The sequence below is a fragment of the Brachycentrus maculatus genome, unplaced genomic scaffold, assembly GCF_059751285.1.
Source record: "Brachycentrus maculatus isolate JH-2025_06_01 unplaced genomic scaffold, ASM5975128v1 h1tg000176l, whole genome shotgun sequence".
Lineage (NCBI taxonomy): Eukaryota > Metazoa > Arthropoda > Insecta > Trichoptera > Brachycentridae > Brachycentrus > Brachycentrus maculatus.
Window position 1 is genome coordinate 1790911 of NW_028280928.1, and position 25509 is coordinate 1816419.

The following is a 25509-nucleotide window of genomic DNA, read 5'->3' on the forward strand; positions in this document are numbered from 1 at the left end:
TAACGTTCCGAGGACGACCCTCGTCCATAAGTTATCCGGCAAACATGCGGAGGTAAGAGGTACAAATCGCGCTGGACAAAAAAGGTTTCTTACAATCGACGAAGAGCAAGATATCGTTGACTGGGTTAATTATGCGACCTCGGTTAACGCTCCGCCTACAAGAGGACAGGTTATTGAAAAGGTTGCATCGCTTTACGTTGGGCGTAAAAACCCTTTTAAAAATGGGATTCCTAGCGCTGATTGGTACAGAGAGTTTGTTGACAGACATCCTGATATACTACGAAAAAGGAAGAAAGAACAAACCGACTGGATATCATAACTAATGGTCAAGCAATGGAGAGAAGGATGCTAAGCATTTCCTTAGGTATTATTTTTTGACATCTCATCAAAGATGAAGAAGAATATGGAAGTCTGGGCATTTACGGGGCTGACAACCGTCATAGGCTGGTTTAAGTGATCACTTTACACACGTGTAACATTCACCAATTCCACCCATTATTGACAACCACACCACTCAAATTCTTGGAAGTTCTATATATATCAACCAATTTAGAAACCTGGTTCTTGAATCACTAGAAGTTCACTAGAGACATCTATTGGTGAGATGTAAAGAAGCTTTTTACTAAGCAAAAACTCTTATATTAGTATGGGAGGTCCGAATCCTGGATTATAATCACACACATGAGAAACGCCAGAAAATACCATTTTCATTTTTATTATATAAGCTTATAATTTGGCCAGATAATTTGGGGACACTCCAGATTTTGTGGACAAGTAAAAAAAATAAAAATAATAACAAAAATAATAATAATATGAAAATTACTCCTGTAATTGGAGATAATCCAGATTTTGTGAACAAGTATTTGGACACACTCTAAATGTTGTAAATATTCCTTAGGGGTCGAAAAACGAATGTTTGGATAAGGGAAAAGACCAAGGTAACAGATGTGGCTCAAATAACTAAAATTAAAATTAAAAATAATAAGTGGTACTGGGGAGGTAACGTGGCTCGTATGTCTGAAGGTATATGGACGAAAATGGTGCTCGACTGGAGGCCTAGAACAGGACGCAGAAGCGTGGGTAGGCCGCAGACAAGATGGTCCGACGATATTAGGAATGTGGCGTGCCTGAACTGTAAGATAGCCGCGTCCAAAAGAGAACTGTGGAAGTCCAAAAGGGAGGCCTATGTTCAATACTGGACACAAAAAGAAGGCTGAAGTATGGAAGTAAGTCAAATTTTACTGGTGTATTGAAATAATTGCGAGACTTACTTAGTTTAGGGTTGAATACAGGCCTCCTTCTCCACTTTGCCTATGATTTCTGTCTTATGCAGTCCATAGTATCTATTCCAAATCATGTCTTTTACACCAATCAATCAACAATTTACAAAAAGGCATCGATTTGCGTTGTTAAATAACTTTTTTCTCACATCTGTCCAAAGAATATACTTTTTTAAAGAAATTTTAAACATATTATTTTTTGACATCTCATCAAAGATGAAGAAGAATATGGAAGTCTGGGCATTTACGGGCTGACGACCGTCATAGGCTGGTTTAAGTGAGCTCTTTACACACGTGTAACATTCACCAATTCTACCCATTATTGACAACCACACCACTCAAATTCTTGGAAGTTCTATATATATGAACCAATTTAGAAACCTTGTTCTTGAATCACCAGAACTTCACTAGAGACATCTATTGGTGAGATATAAAGAAGCTTTTTACTTAGCAGAAACTCTTATATTAGTATGTGTCGTCAGCCCCGTAAATGCCCAGACTTCCATATTCTTCTTCATCTTTGATGAGATGTAAAAAAATAATAACTCCTGTAATTGGAGATAATCCAGATTTCCTGAACAAGTATTTGGACACACTCAAAATGTTGCCTTTTAAACATACATGTTTTGAACATATTTTGTATATTAAAAGCATAGTTAACTTTGTGGTATGGTAATATAACACTTTACTTATCATTCATCGTTTACTTTGTGTAATACCACAATTAAAAATGTCCTCGTCGTGATTTAATTGTCTTCTCTCTCTATTTCAATTTTAGTTTTGTGTTAATGTCAGACCGTAAAAAATCACTTTAGTGTACATTTGACCTGATGATGGAATGATTATTATTCTGAAACCGGTAGTCACGAATTAGTGTTTTTTCAAATGTGGTATTGCACAAAGTGAATGATGAATGATAAGGAGAGTGTTATGCTTACATTATTTTATTCCTCGACCAATTCTATTATTTTTAATACATTTTTTAAACAAAATAATGAATATTTTATTTATCAAAGAAAAAAACCTTCCGAACCATCATACTGTTTTACCGTAGGGGTAAACAGATTACTTTACCAAATATTTTTTTATCGTTTTATTTATATAAAAAATGCTTATCATGTAATAACGTTCAATGAATTCCGTTTACAAGTTTTACATTTGTCAAATAAGTTGCTCCAATCACTCTGTGATCTAAAGTCGGCAAAATTATGTGAGTGAAGACTTGTCTGTCAAACTGAAGTCGCAAGCTAAATTCATTTTTCTATTACAGATGAATTTCAAGAAAAAAATTCTTTTGGCTTTTATGAGTATGCATGTATGTTTGTACTTTGCATATCTTCTACCCTGATTTTTTCTAACCTACAGATAAATATTTAACATGGAGTCTGCGGGTTACTTCCATTTCAGTTACTACTGTAACATGTGCACTACTACAAACTAAAACAAACTCACCACCGCATTAAATGCCCACAAAGCCAACAAATTAGCAAAAAACATTAGTTGAAGAAAAAAAATAGACGATGGAGATGGTGGTAACTTAAAATTGTAAATAGTGTCATTCGGCAACATCATCTTAAATTATTTGGCCTATCTGTAATTAAAAATATATGTTAAAAATATATGCAGTGGGTTTGAATCAAACTACTGTAAATCAGAGTCCGAGACACTAACCACGGAACCACGAACACACACACACACACATACACACACACACACACACACGTACACACACACACACACACACACACACACACATATAAAAGAATAGTCATTAATAGTTAGAACAGAGGTGAGGATAGCTTTAGCATACGCGTTGTTATTAATAACACAATATTCATTAACTTTGTTTAATTTACTACTTTCAGAGTCGTTACCAAGATCAACGCAATACTTGAAATATTCCCAGGAGACTCTCAAAAAAGCATTGGCAGCCATAAGGAACGGCATGAAGGCTCAGGCAGCGAGTAAACTGTTCAAAATTCCAAGAACAACCCTCATTCTCAAAATATCAGGCAAGCGCCCGGAGGAGAGAGTCATAGGGAAACACAGGTATCTTACAGACGCCCAGGAACAATACATCGTTGATTGGATTAACAATTTGAGCGCTAAGAACACTCCGCCTAAAAAAGTACATATTGTAGAAAAAGTCGCAGGTCTTTTCAAAAGTCGCGAGAATCCGTTCAAAAACGGCATCCCCAGTATAGATTGGTACAGAGACTTTTTGAATAGGCATCCTGATATTATACGAGAAAAGAAAACGAAATAAAATTCTGCAAATATTGTACCCCATTACATGGAAAGTTATGAAGTGATTAGTCATTTTCTTTCAAAGTCTTTCATAACGGAGATGTGGTAGTACTGGCAGTACTATACACACACACACACACACACACATATATATATATATATATATATATATATATATATATATATATATATATATATATATATGTTCTAGTTTTATTTTATAAAGTTTTTTATAAATTGTGCCACAAAGTATTATCAAAAAACACCTCAAAAAATGTTTTTCTTTAGAAAGTATAGGGTTTCCCTTACTTTTTCTGCAATGAAACGCTTCGAATATTTTAATGCAGCACTTGGGTTATTTTTTACGTAAGGTATTCCCTACTTTCTTTTAAAATCTCTATATTCTATCTATACTTTTGATAGAAGCATTCTAAATTTATGCGAAAGTTTTCTGGCGCTGAACACGAGTGTTCGGACATATGCTATTTACAAAAGACTTAGCAATCATCGTTACCTTTTTGTATTTTTGTACATTTATAAATTGATTTTTCTTACAAATGTAATTGAATCCTCCATATTACATTGTAAATTAATTATTTATCTTAGGGAAAACACCTATTATTTATCAAAATATTCGGAGTGTCGATTGTATTATCTCAAGATTTTTGTGTGTCAAATATTGTTTTTTTTTAAATATATTTTGTTCAAAATACAAAAATATCTTTTATTTATCAAATAAACCTGGAGTAAAGTCAAAAGCAACCCCTAATAAAAAATTTTCACGTCAATGCCCTCCCGAGACAAGTGTTGAACATAGAAATCCTGTAAACAAGTTTATTTTATTTTCTTCAAATAATATTGTCATATTGGTGCAGGAAAATTCCGATCGTGTTCGGCAACTGTATTATGCTATTAATAACTGTTCGTATTTTGTTTAACAATTGTGTTTCATGGGCCACATAGACCATGAAATTAATTACACCTAGCGTATGGTTAAATAAGCTACAGAAATGTATAAAACACCCAATCAACATAAAAGAAGATCATGGCTTCGTGTTTAATTCAAACATGTACTCGACATTAAACTGTCAAACACTTTTTTAAATTAAATATAATATAATGTGTACCCTGAAAAAAAACATTTGCAAAGCTAGTCAAAGCATTGGTACAAGAATATTAGCTCTTACAAGGTATAAGCTTGTACATACTTTGACCCTAAAACTTGAAATATATAATAAACATTTATCGTCAAAATCTACGTTCATATTTAATATTATGTTTGCTGGGAAGTTAATATACCTTTATATCTTTCAAACTTGACAATTTTATATAAAATTAATATGTACCCTTATCAAAATCTTTGCAACGGTAGTAGAAAGCTTGGTAGAAGAATATCATCAACCTTATCATACTTTGATCCTTAAAATGTACAATATATAATAAACTTTGACCGTGAAAATCTACGCTCATATTTAATATTATGTTTGGTGGGGAGGTAACTAATATTGACCCTGATTTTTATTAGGGAATCGAAATGTTGGTGGAAGAATACTTTAGGGCTTACTTATATCTTTGCCTTAACATACTTTTACCCTTTAAATGTACAATATCAAATAAACTTTGTCCTTCAAAATCTACCTTCATATTCAATATTATGGTAAGGTATTTGTGTATGTCAGTTTTTTTAAACCGACATGTAAAACTAATATTGTACATATTATGTTTTGGTCATGTATTGTATAATGCAACATTTATTCATCTAATTAGTGCTTCCAGTGTTTCGACCACGATCATCGCGCCGGGTTAGCCAAAAGATGAAGCTTTACTCTAAAGAGGCCGTCAGCGAAGCATTAGCAGCGGTAATGAACGGGATGACGGTGTACAGAGCGAGTCTTCTGTTTTCTGTCCCGAGAACAACTCTAGTCCGCAAGCTAAAATACCTCATGAACCCCATCAGGTGATAAAATGTGTTAGGATCAACTAAAGAATAAAGATATTTCTAAATTAATAAGGAACCACTAATCTTATGTTGGATTTCTTATTTAAGTACAAAATAATCTATCTTTGTGCATAAAAGATGACGAAATGTGGAAATATTCAAAATATTGTACTCTTGTAAGCTACAATATATATTGGCCCTAGAAAGTGAAAAATTGTAATGACAAAATAAAGAAAAAATATATTTCTTGTAATAAGGAATCACAAATCTTTGACTGGATTGCATATTTGAGTATTAAAATTTATCTATGTGCATGAAAGATGACGAAATTTGGAATGGATAAAAGTATCGTAGGGGAGAGTGCCCATGGATGGGACGTTTTTGATTTTGCCTCTCTAGTTTTTCTCCGTAAAATAAATCATAAAAAGTAAACGTGGTTTCTCTTTATTCAATCTTTTAGCTACAAATATGCCATACTTTGTTTTCTAAAAAAAATAACCTAACTGCCTGAAAAATCGATTACAAATAATGTCCTAAAATGTCCCATTCATAAACACCCTCCCATGAGTGGGACACCAGTATATCATGAATGGGACATGAATTAAAATGCAAGATCGATGGAAAAATTATATTTTAAAACAAAATAAATCGGTAGACACTTTCGTTTAATACGTAGACGCATGCAAAAGAAATTTTATTCAACATTTTTGTAACATTTTTGGCAAAAAAAGTTCAGATATCTTAATATTCCACAATTTTCACGAGCCACATAATTTACGTTTGAGCCATTGCATAACACTTTATTGGTATTCTCCTTCACATATGTGACACTTATTATCCTCCTTTCATTTTGTTTTTGTCAGTGATACACCTTCTATTTCAACTGATTTATCTGAACTGATATCTCTGTTATCACTCATTGAAATCTCTTCTATGAGTTTTTTAAACTCTTTTAGCGTTAGGCTTATTTTTTGGACTATCTATAGGTTTTCCTTTTCCATTCTTCAATAATTGTATTTTCAAAAACTTGTCCTTTTCTGGAGTGTCAGAGATTATACTTGATTTCCCCTTTCTAATCTTTTTCTGTACTGTAGAACATATTCTTCCAGCTGAATTTAAATACGTGGAAAGCTTTTCTTCTTGCTTCAGAGTAAACTAACTAAAAAAACTAACGAACCATCACGCCGCTTCCCCGCAGTGATAAGCAGAAAGAATAGAACGCCACACCACTCTGTCTTTGCAAACATTCTTCCCCTCTTCCACGTTCATGCATCTCCTCATACATACCCGCTGATTATTACGACTCCTAACCTGACTACTTTTAAGTATTTGGCATTCCTGATCGTGCCATGTTTTTCATTCGCCTCATAAATTTATTTTACCGTCCTTTCCTCACTCATTCGTTCTACATGTCTAAACCATCTCAGCACACCTTTCTTAATTTCATCGATAATGCTTGTTTCAGCTTTGCATTCCTTCCTTATTTCACTATTCGAACATCTATCATACATCGTTTTGTCGCACATTCTTCTGAGAGATCGCATTTTGACTGCATTCAGTCTACTTTTATCCTTCTTTTGCCAACTCCATGTTTCACTTCCATACATTAGAGTTAGAACCAGGACTCCGTTGTGCCCTGCCAGTTTAGCTTCCGCTGATAGGCTCTGTTATTTCTATGCTAGGTGTATGTAAAAATATCTAACCACTAGAATCGGCCTTTACTTGTTTAAGATCAGACATCAGCCTTTACTTGTTTAACATGTCTATAAAGAGAAGATTTTCCTATTGCATATGTCTTTGCAACCAACCTAATATTTTGCTTTTTATTTAAAACCTCTTCTACAGCAGCTTCAATTTGAACGTTGGTTATGCGTGTTCTTGGCATTATAACCTAAAAACAATATAATGTTTACAATACGTGTAATACAAACGAGTACAAACGATTTTTAATGTAAATAAAAAGTATTCGTCACGAATGGGACAATTTTTCCTTTGAGTGGGACCGTCCCATTCATGATCACTGGACGCGTCCCATTCAAGGAAATGCATGATTTTTAGAAAAATAGATAAATCGATACATTTATACTAAAGTAAATTTGATGAAACTTACTTTATAATATACGGAGAGAACTGACTTAAATAATTGTATATATCAATTGGAGCACTTATCATAACTTATATGTGCAAACATAATCAAATTACAGTATATAATTTACTTTTAGACGCAAAAAAATTGTAACACGTCTTACTCGCTTCACTGTCAGTCGAGAACTGTGGTTTGAGGATTAATCTGTCTAATATCGTAACGTTAATGTTGGGTATTTTTTAATTTTTTTTTGTTACAATAGTTTGGGCTGGAGGACGATTGTCCCATTCATCCTCTGTCCCACTCATGGGCACTCTCCCCTACTCTTGTTAGCTAGAATATCTGTTAGCCTTAGAAAATGAAAATATAAGGAAAAAATATATTTATTGTAATAAAGAATCACAAATCTTTAACTGGATACTTGAATACAAAGAACATTTCATCTATTTCGCTACAAAATTACGAAATTTCCAAATAATTAAAATATTTTACTTTTGTCATCCGATATTGCTATGACTATAAGGATTATAAGCAAGTATCAACAAGGCATTTCTTAAATATTGTATAGAGATGTTAATACTCTTATTCTCCATTCATCAATTCTCCTCATTCTAAATTAAAATATTTTTTTTTTAAACGAAAAAAAAATCAGTATTACGTCAGCAATTTAGACAGTCATCAGCTACACAAATAACAATTTAAAAAAAATTATAAGACGTTTTAGCTCAACATCAACGAAAACACTGATGTAGAGAACATCTCAATATTGGGGCATTATAGTCGTCGGGTGAGGCGTACGGTCTGTAGAGTACAAAAGCTGTATTCATTGGGGTGCGGATAGGGGTTTATTAGTATTATTATTATTTAAGTTATAATTGTAAGTGATGGCGTTTTTTTTCTGTTGAATGAAATCTTTAAACATTTATCCAGATTGAGAGATAACATATTATTTTTACAGTACACGGATGATCTATTTAGATCTTCTTGCATTCTATGACAGTCATTACTTTAATGCTCACATCTAGTCGTATGGCGTGTTTAATGTCATTATATGTACAATATGTCTCCGTCTGCATAAGACTAAGGCATCAGCAATGGGTTGGTCTCTTACGCAATGCATTCCAGGTCAATTCCCGAATGTGAATCTCTTAATTAAAAAATTTCTATATTTATTTATGTCCTCCTCCGTAGTGGAATGGTCAGCACGCTCGGCTACCGTTCTGGAGGTCCCGGGGTCGATTCCCAGATGGGGTCTAATAAATATAAGTGATTTTTTCACTATAATATTTATTCAATATTACCCTGGACTGGTACCTGAAGTGGAGGGCTGATCACCTTTCCTTCGTGTGTCAACGATCAGTATATCACTGCGTTTATATAATGCAGTGCCCTATGCACCATTGGGGTGCGGATAAGGGTTCAAATGAAATTAACTGACATTTTGCTATATTTATTAAACGACTGACTAAAAGGGCATTGAGTGTTATCTACTCACTTTGTAAAAATACTTTATTATTGCTAGGTAGAGAATGTATATTTTAAAACAATTTGCAAACTTTGTTACACTTAGGTATTAATTGTTTTAGTTAAATATCATACTAATAATGAAACGTAACGATCTAAATCTATCAAAAAAATATACTTGTATATGTTAGTTTCGTATGGGAGATTTTTTTAATGTTTCTTCAATCTTTAACCTTTTTAACGGTTTTATTTTTTATTGTGAATAAATTGTTAAGGGCGTTACAACGTTTTTGAATATGTATACTTACATACAATGAAAACGTATGTTTTGTCAGTTATCAGTATTTTTAAATCGCATTTTATTGTTATTTATTGTTTTCTTGAAACCAAATTTATAGTGTTTATTAATTGTATTGTTTTATATAATATATTATATTTTTTGAATTCTAATTTTTAATCTTTTATTTATGCAATTCAAGATTACTCCAATACATCACATTACGAATTATCCCTATTAAGGTTTTACATGTGTGGTATGTGAATTTTCAAAATAAAGTATGATTTTTGTATGCGTGATATTACGGGTATCCACATTGGTACCATAAACTAAGCTAGAACTCAAATCGCCGAATCCTCTTCTAGTGGAGTGGAAGGTCTGTTGACGACAGTTAACGGTCTTCTGAGAAGTTTTAGTGATTTCCTCTCGGCAACAGCAAATGTTGAAAAGTTCCTTGTTGGCCCACACTAGATTATCCCTCCTGTTTCCAACGCAGATTAAAATAAACTTGTTTTTAGCTAGAAAAAAAAACAAAAATTCTTTATTAATCAAAGATTGATTAATTATTTTTTTAGCTAGAAGAAACAAAAATGCACTAAATGATCACCTTGTGCATAATAAGCAAGTAATAAATGCATCTCCCATCTAAATAGGAATTAAATGGATACGTCTTTAATATAACACAGATTTGGTTGTAAATTATTTATGTTGTATATCTAGGTAATATTCCCATCATAATAATGTTGTTTTTTTTTTACAAACTTATGTTAAGGTCCGCCTCCGTAGTGCAATGGTCAGCACGCCCGGCTACCGTTCTGGAGGTCCCGGGTTCGATTCCCAGGGGGGGTCAAATAAATATAAGTGTTTTTTTCACTGTTATATTTATTCAATTTACCCTGGACTGGGACCTGAAGCGGAGGGCTGATCACCTTGCCTTCATGTGTAAACGATCAAGATAACACTGCGTTTATATGAAGCAGTGCCCTATGCACCATTGGGGTGCGGATAAGGGTTTATTATTATTATTATTATTATATTAAGGTTCTTAATTCCCTACCTCTAATAAGCAATTTTTATCATTTCAGCCAAACGCCGTTTAAAAAAACGACGATCCTTGTATAGCCAGAAGGCAGTTTATGACGCTATGAATGCCGTGCAAACTGGTATGTCGTTCGCAGAGGCCAGCAGAATATTCGAGGTGCCAAGAACAACTCTCACGAATAAAGTGAAGGGCAGAACTCCCGTGGGGAGGAGATTTGGACCGGTGAAAATTATTTCCGACGATGACGAGAAGGAAATTATTGACGGCATAGTTTATATGCAGGAACGAGGAGTGGCAATAACGAAAACGCTCGTATTGGAAAGTATTGTGTCTCTTATCGTTAAGAGCAAAAGAGCGAATCCTTTCAAGAATGGCGTGCCTTGCGACAAGTGGTTCAGGGAGTTCTTGATGAGGCATCCCGATGTGAAGAAAATGTTACGGAATAGGCCCCGATCAAATTCTAAGGATTAATTTCTCATTTTGATTTTTTTTAAATTTATTTTATTTATTTATCTTATACTTGTCGTAAATTGTATTATAATGTGTATTATTAAACGATTTATTGAATTCTTCAGATTTATTCCTTTTTTTAATGTAGTAAATTGTATTTAATATGTTTTATTATACTATTCATCAAATTTTACACATTGATTCCTCTTTTTTTTTTAAATTTAAACTTATTACTGAAGTAAATTGTATAATAATATAATATAATATTATATATTTATTATATGATTCATCAAATTTTACAGATTGTTTCCACTTATTGTTTTTTTCTTTTATTTTTTATTATTGTAGTACGTAAATTGTATTATAATAGGTATGATAATACGATTTATCAATTTCTACAGATTTTTTCTACTTATTGTTTTTTTACTACTGTAGAAAATTGTACTATAATACGATTAAACAAATTTTACGGATTGATTCCTCGTAATGTTTTTTTTTGCATTCTCTAATCAAGTCACGTGCGTTAGTTACCAGTAAATTAATGGTTATTTAAAAATAAGTAAATTTAATAAATTTATATTTATTTAATATATTTATAATTGGTAATTTGAGATACTAAACACATTTGTGGAAATTATTCAAATTAATTGTATATGTAGTAGCTTAATAAACTGGGCAGAATATTTCCAAAATATTACTGTCAAAATTGTCCGGTATATATTTACTACCGTAGTATAAATTAAATCGTACTTTTCCAAAATCAAAATCATCCTCCTTTGACTTTAAAATTATTATATCTTTATATTGGTTTTTTGTTTTATTTACATATGTTTATGTATTTTCATTCTTTTTACCATTATTTCACGATTTATTTATCTTTAATACGAGTTTATTTATTTTTTGTATGTAAGTTTATTTTCCTTAGTCGTATTATATTGAAAGAGCTTGTTATAAATTTTACAACTGTTTCCTCTCCGTACTAAATATGAAGATAAGTTAATGAATTACTTTTTACGTTTGTCCTTCTTCTGTCTCTATCCACACCCAAGTGGTGCATACGCCACCACTTGGATTTGGATGGGTTAGCTCGATTGTGTTTGTATATATCTATATATATATATATATATATATATATATATATATATATATATATATATATATATATATATATATATATATATATATATATATATATATATATATATATATAAATATATATATATATATATATATATATATATATATATATATATATATATGTATATATATATATATATATATATATATATATATATATATATATATATATATATATATATATATATATATATATATATATATATATATATATATATATATATATATATATATATATATATATATATATATATATATATATATATATATATATATATGTATATATATATATATATATATAAATATATATATATATATATATATATATATATATATATATATATATATATACACAAATACATGTAAATACAAAAGTAAAATACGTTTAGGGTTTAGAATATTGAGGACACAAGAGGTAATACTTGGCCTGTTCAATTAGTTCGTAGACTGACGTCATACAATAAAATGTACTTTATTTAGAAGTAGTTGATGAAACAACAACGCTCCAGCCCATTCAAGTTTCAGAACTCGTGAGTTTTTGGCCAAACACACGATCACTGTTCTTCTCCACCCACCCTACACACCTGATCTCGCTCCTTCTGACTTATTCTTGTTCCCCATTCTCAAAAGACCTTTGAAAGGTAAAATATTTGAGAAGATTCCCGAGATCAAAGCAAATGCGAAAGAGCTGAAGGACATTACAAAAAGAGCGTTCCAGGACTGTTTCCAAAAGTGGATACATCGTTGGGATAAGTGTGTGAGTCAGGGAGGTAAATACTTATAGACATGTAACTTCTAATTAAATTACATTTTGTTATATGATGTCATTCAACGTATTAATTGAACAACCCACGTAATACGTATAACGAGAAGGGTCTGAATCATTTCGCCCTTTTGATTTCTTTTCAATACTCTATTTTGTTCATATATCGCTCATTCCTTTCGACAACGTCATATATTTAAAAAAAATTGTTTTTGATGAAAAACAACAATCTTACAATACCTTGATGTGTTAATTTTGTCAAAAATTATATTTTTACTGCTAAATATGATAAAAATGAAATTGAAAAAAATCAAACATGGCGTAATGCATAGATTTTGTAGACTTCGAGTTAAATGTTAAAAATAAAACCATTATTTTAGATTGATTGACATTAATATTTATATTGTATACATAAAACATATCGCTCACTCCTTTCAACAACGTCATTTATCGAAAAACTTGATTTTTCAGGCGATAGTTTTTTAAGTTTAAAAATATAATCAAATGTATTAAAAATAAATATCAAGCCACTTATTGATCTTTTTACTGTGCATCAGATCTTTTTAGGTAAAATCTAAAGAAAATTAAACAAAACTTTTTCTTCAAAATGCAAAAACAACACATTCTACCCTGTAGCGGGTAAATATGAAGTTAAAAATATGCCGCTTTTGCTGGGATAAAGTACATTTTCTGGGCATTCCGAAAACATGCGCAACTGAAAATTTTCGATTATTGATATATGACGTTGTTGAAAGGAGTGAGCGATATGTCTTTTTATACTCTCTAATAACGATTGTCAGGATATAAACGAGATTTTATTTTATTTTTATTACCAGTTATTGAAAATTTTACGTTACCAACTGTTTCATAATAATAAAAACTAGACCGTGTTGTTATTTAGAGAATATTTATGTTTATTGTACAATAATGTATTTAGTCATTGTAAAAATATGAGAAAAATAAAATAAAAACATAATATGGAAGTTATTACGTTTGTTACTGATTCCTTTTCCCCCTACTGCTTCAAAATCATAAACTTTTTTGTTTGATCTAGAAAAGTGTCCTTAGAGTGCTGGATGCTTTTAGATTTTTGTTTAAATTGGGTAAATTAATGCTTACATCTTTTCGGTATCAGAAATACAGAATTAAAAATACTTAAGTAGCTACCTACATATTTTGTCTGGCCGAGAGTAAAAACAATGAGATACCCGACATTTCACGGCATAAGTGGACTTAAACTAACTAACTAACTAACTAACCATCACGCCGCTTCCCCGCAGGGGTAGGCAGAGAGAATCGAACGCCACACCACTCTGTCTTTGCAAACATTCTTTGCCTCTTCTACATTCATGCATCTCCTCATACATACCCGACGATTATTACGACTCCTGACCCGGCCGCTTTCAAGTATTTGACATACCTGATTGTGCCAAGTTTTCCTCGGTCGTCCTCTGCTTCTTTTTCCAACTACATTCGCTCCATAAATTTGTTTAATCGTTCTTTCTTCACTCATACGCTCCACATGTCCAAATCATCTCAACACACCTTTCTTAATTTTATCGATAATGCTTATCTCAGCCTTACATTCTTTCCTTATTTTATCATTCGAACATCTATCAAACATCGTTTTGCCACACATTCGTCTGAGGGATCGCATTTCGACTGCATTCAGTCTGCTTTCATCCTTCTTTTGCCAACTCCATGCTTCGCTTCCATACATAAGGGTTGGAACCAGAACTCCATTGTGTACTGCTAGTTTAGCTTCCGCTGATAGATTTTTATTTGCTAAAACTGATTTTAGTGCACCATTCACTCTGTTCCCAGCATTAAGTGGACTTCGATCCTTAAAATACAGATAGAGTCATTGGACTCAAGCTTTTTAGTGAAACCGAATATTTTGAAAAGCCTTACCGTTAATTTAATAAATATGTACAAAAATAACGTTGTGTAGAAACATAAAAATGACATTCGCGTGTAAATATCAAAGGTCTGAATTGAAATTTTATGATGGTTTTGTAACACCGGAAAAAAAGCATCTTAGACCATTTTATTACTAACAGCCAATGTCAATGAGTAAAATTTTTGTATCATTATTTTACACATAAAATTTTTAAAAAAATGTTTGCAATAGTATTATAATTAAAATAAAATATTTAAAAAAATATATAACTACTGAAAATTTACCTCATCTACAATGAAACATATTCCAAATAAGTCCATGAAAAAAAGTACATAAAATGTTGTTAATATTTCATTTCTTAGTTTTCATGTATTTATGAGTATTTACAAACACTCATAAATACATGAAAACACACTAGACACTGTTTCTGAACGATTATTCTCAAATTTGCATATGCAACATACCACCATGAATGGGTATTTTTTTTTACTGCTATGGTGTACAAATTTGATAAATTAAAAAATTTGTAAATATTCATTTGAAATACTTGTATAAAAGAATAAATACGCTTCTGGAGAAATTATGCTGGAAGATCGAGTTCGGATCGAGTGGTGAGGATAGCAGCGGACAGCAGTTTAAGAGTAGCAGACCCCCAGGAAGACCACCTTAACGATGGAAAGATAGCTGGTCTTCCACCTCCCAGGAGCGGACTGGAGAACGACAGGACATAGTCCCATATAAAGAAGAAGAAGGGATGTACGTAAGCGGGTTGTTGTCATAACAGGCTTATCCTTTGTCGTAAAACAATATATATCAACTAACCAAAGGTACAAGTATTTAATTTTTTTATCTTTTAGGGCTCTTCGAATAAGTGCGCATCCAAATAATGATTTCAATATTAATTTTCAGGCAAATCAAAGCAGAGAGCTTTGTACGGTCAACAGGCAGTCAACCAGGCACTTTCAGCTGTCTGCAAAGGAATGACCATTCGCAAAGCCAGCAAAATATATAGCGTACCAAGATCAACCCTCGCCAATAAAGTTTACGGGAGGACTCCCGTGGAAATAAAATTCGGCCCGGCAAGACTGGTGACTGATGATGAAGAAGAGAAAATAGTCAACTTGTTCCTTTCTGTTGACAAAACTAGGTTTCCTTCTACAAGGAATCAAGTTCAGCACGTTACTAACGCGTTTTTTAATTCAGGAAATCGCCAGAACCCATTCAAGAGTGGAAAACCTTGCCTCCGTTGGTGCCAAAAGTTTATAGATAGGCACCCAATTATAAAGTCTTAATTATAAACATGGTTTAGATATATCGTAGTCGTTAACTAACAAAACTTAAAATGCTTAGGAGGGTCATTTAACCGTTTTGACACTTTTGTCATCAATGCAGTTAGTCATTTTTAACAAGTCAATTTAGTATACTTCCAAATTAAAATTGCTTTGGGATTTTTTCCAGGACAACATTAAGCTAGTAAGATGTCAAATAGTGAATAATCACGTTTTTATAAAAAAATGCACTTCGTCATTTTGTCCTGTATGAGGACGATATATTGTATGAAATGTTAAACTCGAACACTGATTTTTAAAGTCTACTTAATTAGACTCTTAAAAATAATGTTTGATTTTAATATTTAATGTGTAAATTAAAATGGATTTCTACAAATTAAACGCCAAATATATGAATGCTTTAGATACCGTCTTACTAGTGTCGGGTTCTGGTTCCGTGGTTAGTGTTGCGGACTCTTGAGTCAGAGTTTCTCTGTTCGAACCCACTTTACCATAATTTGATACCTATTTCTAATAATGAGCCGCTTAGACTCACAGAAATAGTACGAAATTAATAAAAAATTTGTAAATAAGAAAAACATAAATACGTTTGTATATATTTTAATTTAAATAAAATGCTATTTTTCTACCTCAATTCTGTTGATCTTACAATTAAAAAATATATATATGGTTATATTGAAAAGTATAATAAAAGGCAATGAAAAAAAAACTGTTGTTCTTAACATATTTTCAATTTAAGTCCAAACATTCGGTTCAGTGAATTTTCCATTTTAATAAAACGTATCAAAACATACACTTAAAATGTCGACAACATCTTTATACGATAAGAGTATGTTCTCACCGAGCATTTTTTGTGAAATTAAGTATAAATTTGCCCCCCCCCATCTCGGACATATTGCTAAATCCAAAGAACTGAGGAGGAATACCAGGCAGACTTAAGCTACTGAAATTTAAATCGGTCTCACAATATTTCAAAATGATTTCATTTCTTTGTTTTTCGACATCAATTGTCTCATCATAAAATAAATGAGATATGATCTATTTTTTCCATCAATTGGCTCGAATAGAATGTTTTCGTATATCTCACAAAAACGTACACAATTTGTTACACGGGTAAGCATGAAGTTTTTATAAATTTTTTTGAAGACAAAAATATTATTTTATTGATTATTTCGAAAAAAGGTAAGTACATAATTGGAAATCTTAGCTCTTTATAAAAATTACATTAACATTAATAGGTTTACATTATAATTTACTTCGATTTTCTAAATGGATAAGATATTGTGTATTAATGAGATGAAACACATACCGTAGAACGGGGCTACTTGAACTTTGATGTGTTACTTGAGTCTAGTACAAAAAAATATTTAGATCTGTATTTAGTCTACGATAATGAACGTATCGTGACAATAAGTGTCACCTGTCAGGGAAACAATGAATCATGGCGATACGTTCTTTATTGTAGACCAAATACAATTTTTTTTGTACTGGGCTCAAGTAACACATCAAAGTTCAAGTAACTCCGTTCTACGGTACCTGATTTTTATTTTCGCTGATTTTAATGTCCCTATATAATGTTTTTAGGAAAAACTCGTCGCCGAAGAATGTTGTATGGCCAGGATGCCGTCAAGAACGCAATGATGGCCGTTAAGAAAGGTATGTCCGTTAAAAGGGCCAGCAAAGTGTACAAAGTACCCTCGTCCACCCTGTTCAACAAAGTTCACGGGAAGTCGCCGCTGGACACGATGATAGGCCATCCGAGGAGCGTGGCAGAAGAGGACGAGCGCAAGATAGTCGCCTTGCTCACCTCCTTGAAAAGGAACGGTCCCAAGAACAAGTGGATCCAAGAAATAGTCGCTACATTTTTTGACAAGTCCCATCGACCCAGTCCGTTCAAGAATGGAACACCGGGGACTAAATGGTGCAATCAATTTTTGAAAAGGCATCCTGAGATATTTCGCACGGCTACTAAAAAGTGACCCCAGTTGTTCAAATGTTACAATTCTTCTTCAGCCTTGTGTGCTCCACTCTGGAGCCTCTTCCATATTCTTACATATCTTTCGGTCGGTTGCTGCTCCCAGACAATTTTTACCCCCTACAGCACACAATCGTAAAGTAACAATTGGTACTGCAAATTCGCACAACTACGGTCTTGAGACTTTAATGGTCTAAACCAGTGGTTTCCAAAGGGGAGTTCTTATACCCCGAGTTCATGTTTACACCCACAGCGGGCGATTCAACTGTCCATACACAATTCATTTCATTTTTTTAATTTTAATTTTAATTTTTTGTTACAAAATACATGTTTAAATAATACAAAATAGTTAGTAAATAAACAATACATTTTAAATATAACGTTTCTACCTCTCTAATAAAGTAGATACTTGTGTTTAGAGAGGGAGTTCGTTTTACATTTTTTTTTTAAAACAAAAAAAATTAATTAAAATTAAAAATAAACAAAGCAAATTAAAAATAATTTTTAATAGTTTTATAACATAAATGTGGAATTGTTTAATTGGCTTTTTTTAACGAAACTATTTTGTGTTAATGTAATGTCATGTTTATTATTGTTAATGTAACTATTGTTTATTATATCATTTTTTTATATGTAAGCTGTACAATTCCCGAATAAATAAAATAAATAAATATAAAATAAAATAAATATTCTTAGGTACGGAGTCTAGATAGGGTTGAGTCTTATGTTTTATTTTTATTTTTTATTTGTATATGTATATATTCGTATATTATATACACTGTCCTCATCATTCATCGTTCATAATATCGTAAACGGCGAATGATAAATAGCGTTATGGTATATTTATGTGCTCTAAACACTTATATACTATGGTCAAACGAAAACGGTGCTATATAAAATTGCCAATAGTTATTATAAGTAAATACAGTTAAAATAAATAAAGTACGTATACATTTACTACTGTCTTTTTTTTTATCTCTATCTTCAATATGTAATAATGTAATAGATTTATATTATCCACTGACACTTCGTGATGGAATTGCATTTTTAATAATATTATTAGATTAAAACCAATATTTTTAGCTTTTCCACTTTTTTTATTTGACCAGCGACCGGGTTTCGTCGTTACCGACATCATCAGACTGGTGATGATGTCGATCATGACATGATCATGATGTCGGTGACCAGTCTGATGATGTCGGTAACGACGAAACCCGGTCGCTCGTCAAATAAAAAAAGTGGGAAAGCTAAAAATATTGGTTTTAATCTAATAATAAATTAATAATGTAATGGTCAGCACGCTTGGCTACCGTTCTGGAGGTCCCGGGTTCGATTCCAAGGGGGGGTCAAATAAATATAAGTTATTTTTACACTGTAATATTTATTCAATATTACCCTGGACTGGTACCTGAAGCGGAGGGCTGATCACCTTTCCTTCATGTGTAAACGATTGAGATAACACTGCGTTTATATGAAGCAGTGCCCTATGCACCATTGGGGTGCGGATAAGGGTTTTATTATTTATTATCTTCAATATAGTTTTTTTAATATGTGACTCTATTTCCAAGTAATTTCATTGAAATATATATTTTTCAATAGCCTTGTTTCACATTGCATTAAAAATCTTTAAAAAATGGGTGCTTTTTTGGTATGATCTGGAGTCTTTATAGTTGTTCATTATTTGAGATACAATAATGTGCAGAAAATTTGTGACTTCGTTGACCACTTTTATTGTTCAGAGAAATCTTCAAATTCTCGTTATATTAATGACAAGATATCAAAATGCATTTAACATTGGTTTGTTGCTTATTGGGTATTTCTTGTTTGAATTCGTTTCTTGTGTACATTTTACACAAATGTATTTTCTTATATTTTACATTGTTACACGATTAAACTTTAAATATATTTTATATTGACATGCTATTTTCGTTTTTATTTCATTATTTTAATTAAGTGAAATAACCCTGATTAGATATTTTACTCGTTTACCCTTGAATTGAATTTTCGTCCACCTCCGTAGTGTAATGGTCAGCACGCTTGGCTACCGTTCTGGAGGTCCCAGGTTCGATTCCCAAGGGGGGTAAAATAAATATAAGTGATTTTTTCACTGTAATATTTATTCAATATTACCATGGACTGGTACCTGAAGCGGAAGGCTGATCACCTTTCCTTCATGTGTAAACGATCAAGATAACACTGCGTTTATATGACACAGTGCCCTATGCACCATTGGGTTGCGGATAAGGGTTTTATTATTTTTATTATTATTATATGATTCAACATTACATATATTTTATATTGGCATATTATTTTCGTTTTATTTCATTATTTTAATTAAGTGAAATAACCCTGATTAGATATTTTACTCGTTTACCCTTGAATTACGGTTAATTAAATTCGGATTTTCTCACGTTAGTCTGTATAGTACTCGGTTTATTTTCAAAATCTCACCGTCTACATAAAAAAATACAAGCAAATAATTTTGTGCTGGTTTTGTATTTCTAATTGCAAATGATTGATTTGAACTGTTAACCCTTTCGTGGGCGGTGGGAAGATGTATTCCCAGATAAGGAAATGGCACAAAAAAGTCATTTGAAAGCGGTGTTTTCTCATAAATTATACTTATGTCAACTGCTGATATATTGTGTAATCTTTTCCAATCATATTATTGTTTGTATGGACCCCATACGTTGAAACCGTAATAGTGGTTGGTATCTCGACATGTTTTAATCTGAGGTGTAAGGGATTAAAAAAAAGTATTGATAATTGTGGAGTAACAGTGAAAATATATTAACTTACTAATATCGAATACGATAGCATTATATGTTTTTAAATATTTATACATAAAAGATAAATTTTAGTCAATATCAGAATTGAAAATATCCACAACTAAAAAATCTGACGTGCTACATTTTTCTCGCTTTCGTTTTTGAATCCAGCTATGCAAAGTGCGTAAAGAGCAGGTTGGCTGTCCAAACTTAAAACACAGTAAGGGACATTTGTTATGGTACGTTTTTTTTGCATTTTTGGACTAAGTACAATCTACTTCTACCAAAAATGCAAAAAAAAGTGGTCCTTAAAAAATGTCCCTTACTGTGTTTTGAGTTTGGACAGCCGAGGTATTTCCATGCCAGTTACAAAATAAAAGTTGTAAATTGTTGGCCAGTATTATTAATAAGTGACATTATTTTTATATTTTACTAAAACAATGTTTTTTTTAGCTTTCTACGTAAGAACCAATCAAGGACAGCGTCTATTCATGCTGCGTAATTATTTCTACTACATACAGAAGACTTCCCGGACGAGAGTAGAATACTGGGCGTGTTCAACACATAACTACAAAGGATGCGAAGCATTTGTTACCATCAAAAATAACGTTATCACTTCAGTTCATGACTCGCACAACCATGAACCTCAGAGCCTTCAAAACGGACACTTTCGGTTCGAACCCCTGTGTGGCTTGATAGGTATGTGAATCTGCTCTGCCTTCTTTGTTATACAATGCTTTATTTTTCATATTATTTTTTGACATCTCATCAAAGATGAAGAAGAATATGGAAGTCTCGGCATTTACGGGGCTGACGACCGTCATAGGATGGTTTAACCACCCTACCCTCGGGTTATTTTCAGGCATATTTTTTTTATAAACAAGCAAAACAACCACAACGTTTGTTGTCACATAATATTGCCAGGTATGAAAACTGACTAAAATTTGTCAGTGTATCCGGTACGCATTAAATATTTTTGGAACAGATATCTTTTCTCGTGCGCGTAGGTCATACGGGCTAGGGCGAAATGGTGAAAAAAACCGCGCGTATCACGTACGTGCGTAGGGCGGTTAAGTGATCACTTTGCACACGTGTAACATTCACCAATTCTACCTATAAATATATATATATATATATATTATTCTTCATCTTTGATGAGATGTCAAAAAAAATGAAAAACACTCCTTTTATTGGAGATAATCCAGATTTGTGAACAAGTATTTGGACACACTCAAAATGTTGTAAATTAATTTAACTTGTTCCATTTTTTCTTTTAATATACATTCGTATGTATGTACGATCGTGAGCCCTGTAAATGCCCAGACTTCAATATTCTTCTTCATCTACCATATGTTGAGATGTCGAAAAATAATGTAAAAAATTACTCCTAATTTGAATTAACCCATATTTGTGAACAAGTGGACACACTAAAAATGTTGTAAATTAATTTCACTTGTTGCATTTTTTTTCTTAATATACGTATGTATGTATGATAAAAAACACACACATATTTGATTTGACCAGTGACCGGCTTTCGTCGTTACTGACGTCATCAGACTAGTGCCATCGTCAGATGGATGTCGTTAACGACGAAACCCGATTTCTGGTCAAATAAAAATATATGACCGACAAGACACACAAGGTGGCTTGGTGTCTATGCAAAAAAATGTTAATTTTGTTTATGAAAATTTTAAGTGAATGTTTATTTATATTTGTATGTATATAACCTCTTTTTTGACCTCTTAATATAGATGACGAGGAATATGGAAGTCTTGTCATTTGATATGAGGCAGAATGCATCGAAATACATATCACAATAAATTTTAAGAAAAGAGGGGTATTTATAAAGTAAATCTTACATTAAAAATTCATTTTCTAACATTTCATTTTAACAAATTCAGCACTCTCGGCTACCGTTCTGGAGGATCCGGGTTCAATTCCCAGGGGGGTTCAAATAAATATAAGTGATTTTTTTCACTGTAATATTTATTCAATATTACCCTGGACTGGTACCTGAAGCGGAGGGCTGATCACCTTTCCTTCATGTGTAAACGATCAAGATAACTCTGCGTTTATATGACGCAGTGCCCTATGCACCATTGGGGTGCGGACAAGGGTTTTATTATTATTATTAACATTACTCTTGTGTCAATTTATAGTTCGGCTCAATATGCGTTCGATCAAATGTTCGAATAGTTTTTCATCAGTATTTACACGGCTTACGACCGTCATAGCCTGGTTTAAGTGATCACTTTGCACACTTGTAACATAACTATTCTACCCATGATTGACAACCACACTACTTAAATTCTTGAAACTGGAGTATAACACATTCTTTGTTACGAGTTTGATTAATATATCTAGAAGTTTCAAGAATGTAAGTAATGTGGTTGTCAATAATGGGTAGAATTGTTGAATGTTACACGTGTGTAAAGTGATCATTTAAACTAGCCTATGACGGTCATGAGTCCTGTAAATGCCCAGACTTCCATATTCTTCTTCATCTACCATATGTTAAGATGTCAAAAAAGTAATGTAAAAAATAACTCCTAATTGGAGATAATCCAGATTTGTGAACACGTATTTGGACACACTCAAAATATTGTAAATTTATTTCACTTGTTGCACTTTTTCTTTTAATATACGTATGTATGTATAATAAAAAACATATTTTATTTAATCAGTGACCGGGTTTCGTCGTTACTGACGTCATCAGACTGGTGCCATCGTCAGACGGTTGTCGTTAACGACGAAACCCGATCTCTGGTCAAATAAAATATATGTCCGACAGGACACGACAAGGCTCTGAAAAAAAGTGTTTATTACGTTTATGAAATTTTTAAATGGATGTTTATATGTATAATGTTAACAAATAAATGTTTCAAAATAAAAAAAATGTGATTTTTTTTTTTAAATTTTATTATTATTATTTTTAAAAAATCAAACATACTTCAATTTCATACTATTTCTGTGAGTCTAAGCAGCTCATTATTTAAAATAGGTATCAAATTGTGGTAGAGTGGGTTCGAAGCAAGAAACTCTGACACAAGACGGCTGTCCAAACTAAAAACACAGTAAGGGACAATTTTTTTGTAGTACGTTTTTTTTGCATTTATACAGCCGAAGAGTCCGCGACACTTTCCACATGACCACCCGAGGGGAGGGATACTGTAGTGTGGACCAATCAGGACCTTCTCAGCATTTGCTCATCGCACCTCAAAGTGACTGCCGAATCAAACAATGAAAAGAGAGTAAATTCATTTCTCGAGTAATTTGCCTTACGATTACACTGAAATGAAATGGAGCCTCAAATCTTTACCAACGAATTTTTGAGACTTAATATTTGCCTTAAAAACCAAGCAAATTTGTATCAGTAGCAAAAATGCAGGCAGTTAACAAATACATTCATAGTTTCTGTACCAATCGTTTCATTATTAGCCTCTATCTTACAAACTGAAGTGCAAATTTCACGTAACTCTAGATTTCCTAATAATTTAATATTGCACAGATGTAAAACAACAACAGCGTTAAATCATTATACGTACGTCGGTAAAAAACACGATAAACTTCCGGAAAACTTAAAATCTACAAAAATTATCAAACTTTTAAAACTAAATATAAAAAAAACATATAAGACTCACCCCAACCTAAACTTCATACCGAGGAATGTTTTTTTATTCATTTAATAATTTAGTTTGTTTATAAAAAAAAATGTAAAACGAACTCCCTCTATAAACACAATCATCTAATTTATTAGAGAGATAAAAACATTATATTTTCAATATTTTGTATATTTACTTACTATTTTGTATATTAAAATATGTACTTTGTAAAAAAAATATTTGTACATGTATTTATACTATGTTAAGTGAAATTTGTTATGTGAAATTCAAAAGAATTTAAAAAACTAACTAACTAACTAACCATCACGCCGCTTCCCCGCAGGGGTAGGCAGAGAGAATAGAACGCCACACCACTCTTTCTTTGCAAACATTCTTCGCCTCTTCCACGTTCATGCGAGATGCATACTCGCCGATTGTTAAGACTCCTAACCTGACCACTTTCAAGTATTTGGCATACTTGATCGATTTTTATTATTAACTACCAAAATATATAAGTTATCCAAATTTATTATTATTTAAAAGCCAACTAGTCGGCTTTTCGATACCAACCGTAAACGACCAAACACCGAATAGTCGGGTTTTATACCCTACGTACTGAAAACAATTCTCACAATTAATCCAAATCACCATATCGATTTCGAATTTGAACTATTCATTTTAAAAGGATATAAACTAGGAAATATTTTTTAAAAATGCACCTTTAATTTTTAAAATTACATAAGTATATATAATAAGAATTTTTTTTAAAATACAAAATTTATCTGGAATAACTCGCAATACCACATTCATTGCTCATAGTTTCAACTGCTAGAATATTGTCTTCAATTGTAAATTTTTGACAAATAATAAAGCTTTTATTTTCTTAGTAAATGTAATTTTTTAACAAATTTGAAATAACCATAGTGATGTACTCCTTTCAAGAACCTCATAAATCAAAAAACTTGATTTTTCAGGAGAACGTTTTTAAAGTTTAAAAATATAATACAATGTATTAAAAATAAATATCAAGCCACTTATTGAACTTTTTACCGAGCAACACAGATCTTTTTAGGTAAAAACCTGAAGGTTTTTCTCCATTTGAAAAATATTCAGTACATTTAAAAAAATAATTAAACAATACCTTTTCTTCAAAATGTAAAAACAACACTTTCTGCCCTGTAGCGGGTAAATATTAAGTTAATAATATGTCTCTTTTGCTGGGATATAGTACATTTTCTGGGCATTTCGAAAACATGCACAACTGAAAATTGACGATTTTTGATTTATGAC

At 32.0% G+C, this 25509-nt stretch overlaps 1 protein-coding gene across 15 annotated transcripts in view; it reads left to right on the forward strand.

The window, feature by feature from the left end:
* Positions 1–25509, forward strand: part of LOC148308110 (uncharacterized) — a 595155-nt gene that overhangs the window by 475188 nt on the left and 94458 nt on the right. Inside the window, exon 5 of one of the 15 annotated variants that reach the window (XM_088262296.1) lies at positions 21071–23513. The exons of 12 other annotated variants lie outside the window; for them this stretch is intronic. In XM_088262296.1, the coding sequence (XP_088118422.1) occupies positions 21071–21324 (254 nt within the window). In that variant the 3' untranslated portion in view covers positions 21325–23513. Of the gene's footprint in view, positions 1–3145; positions 3549–17458; positions 18332–21070; positions 23514–25509 lie in introns of those variants that run through there. 2 more of the 15 variants (XM_088262281.1, XM_088262280.1) reach the window with 2 other exon arrangements.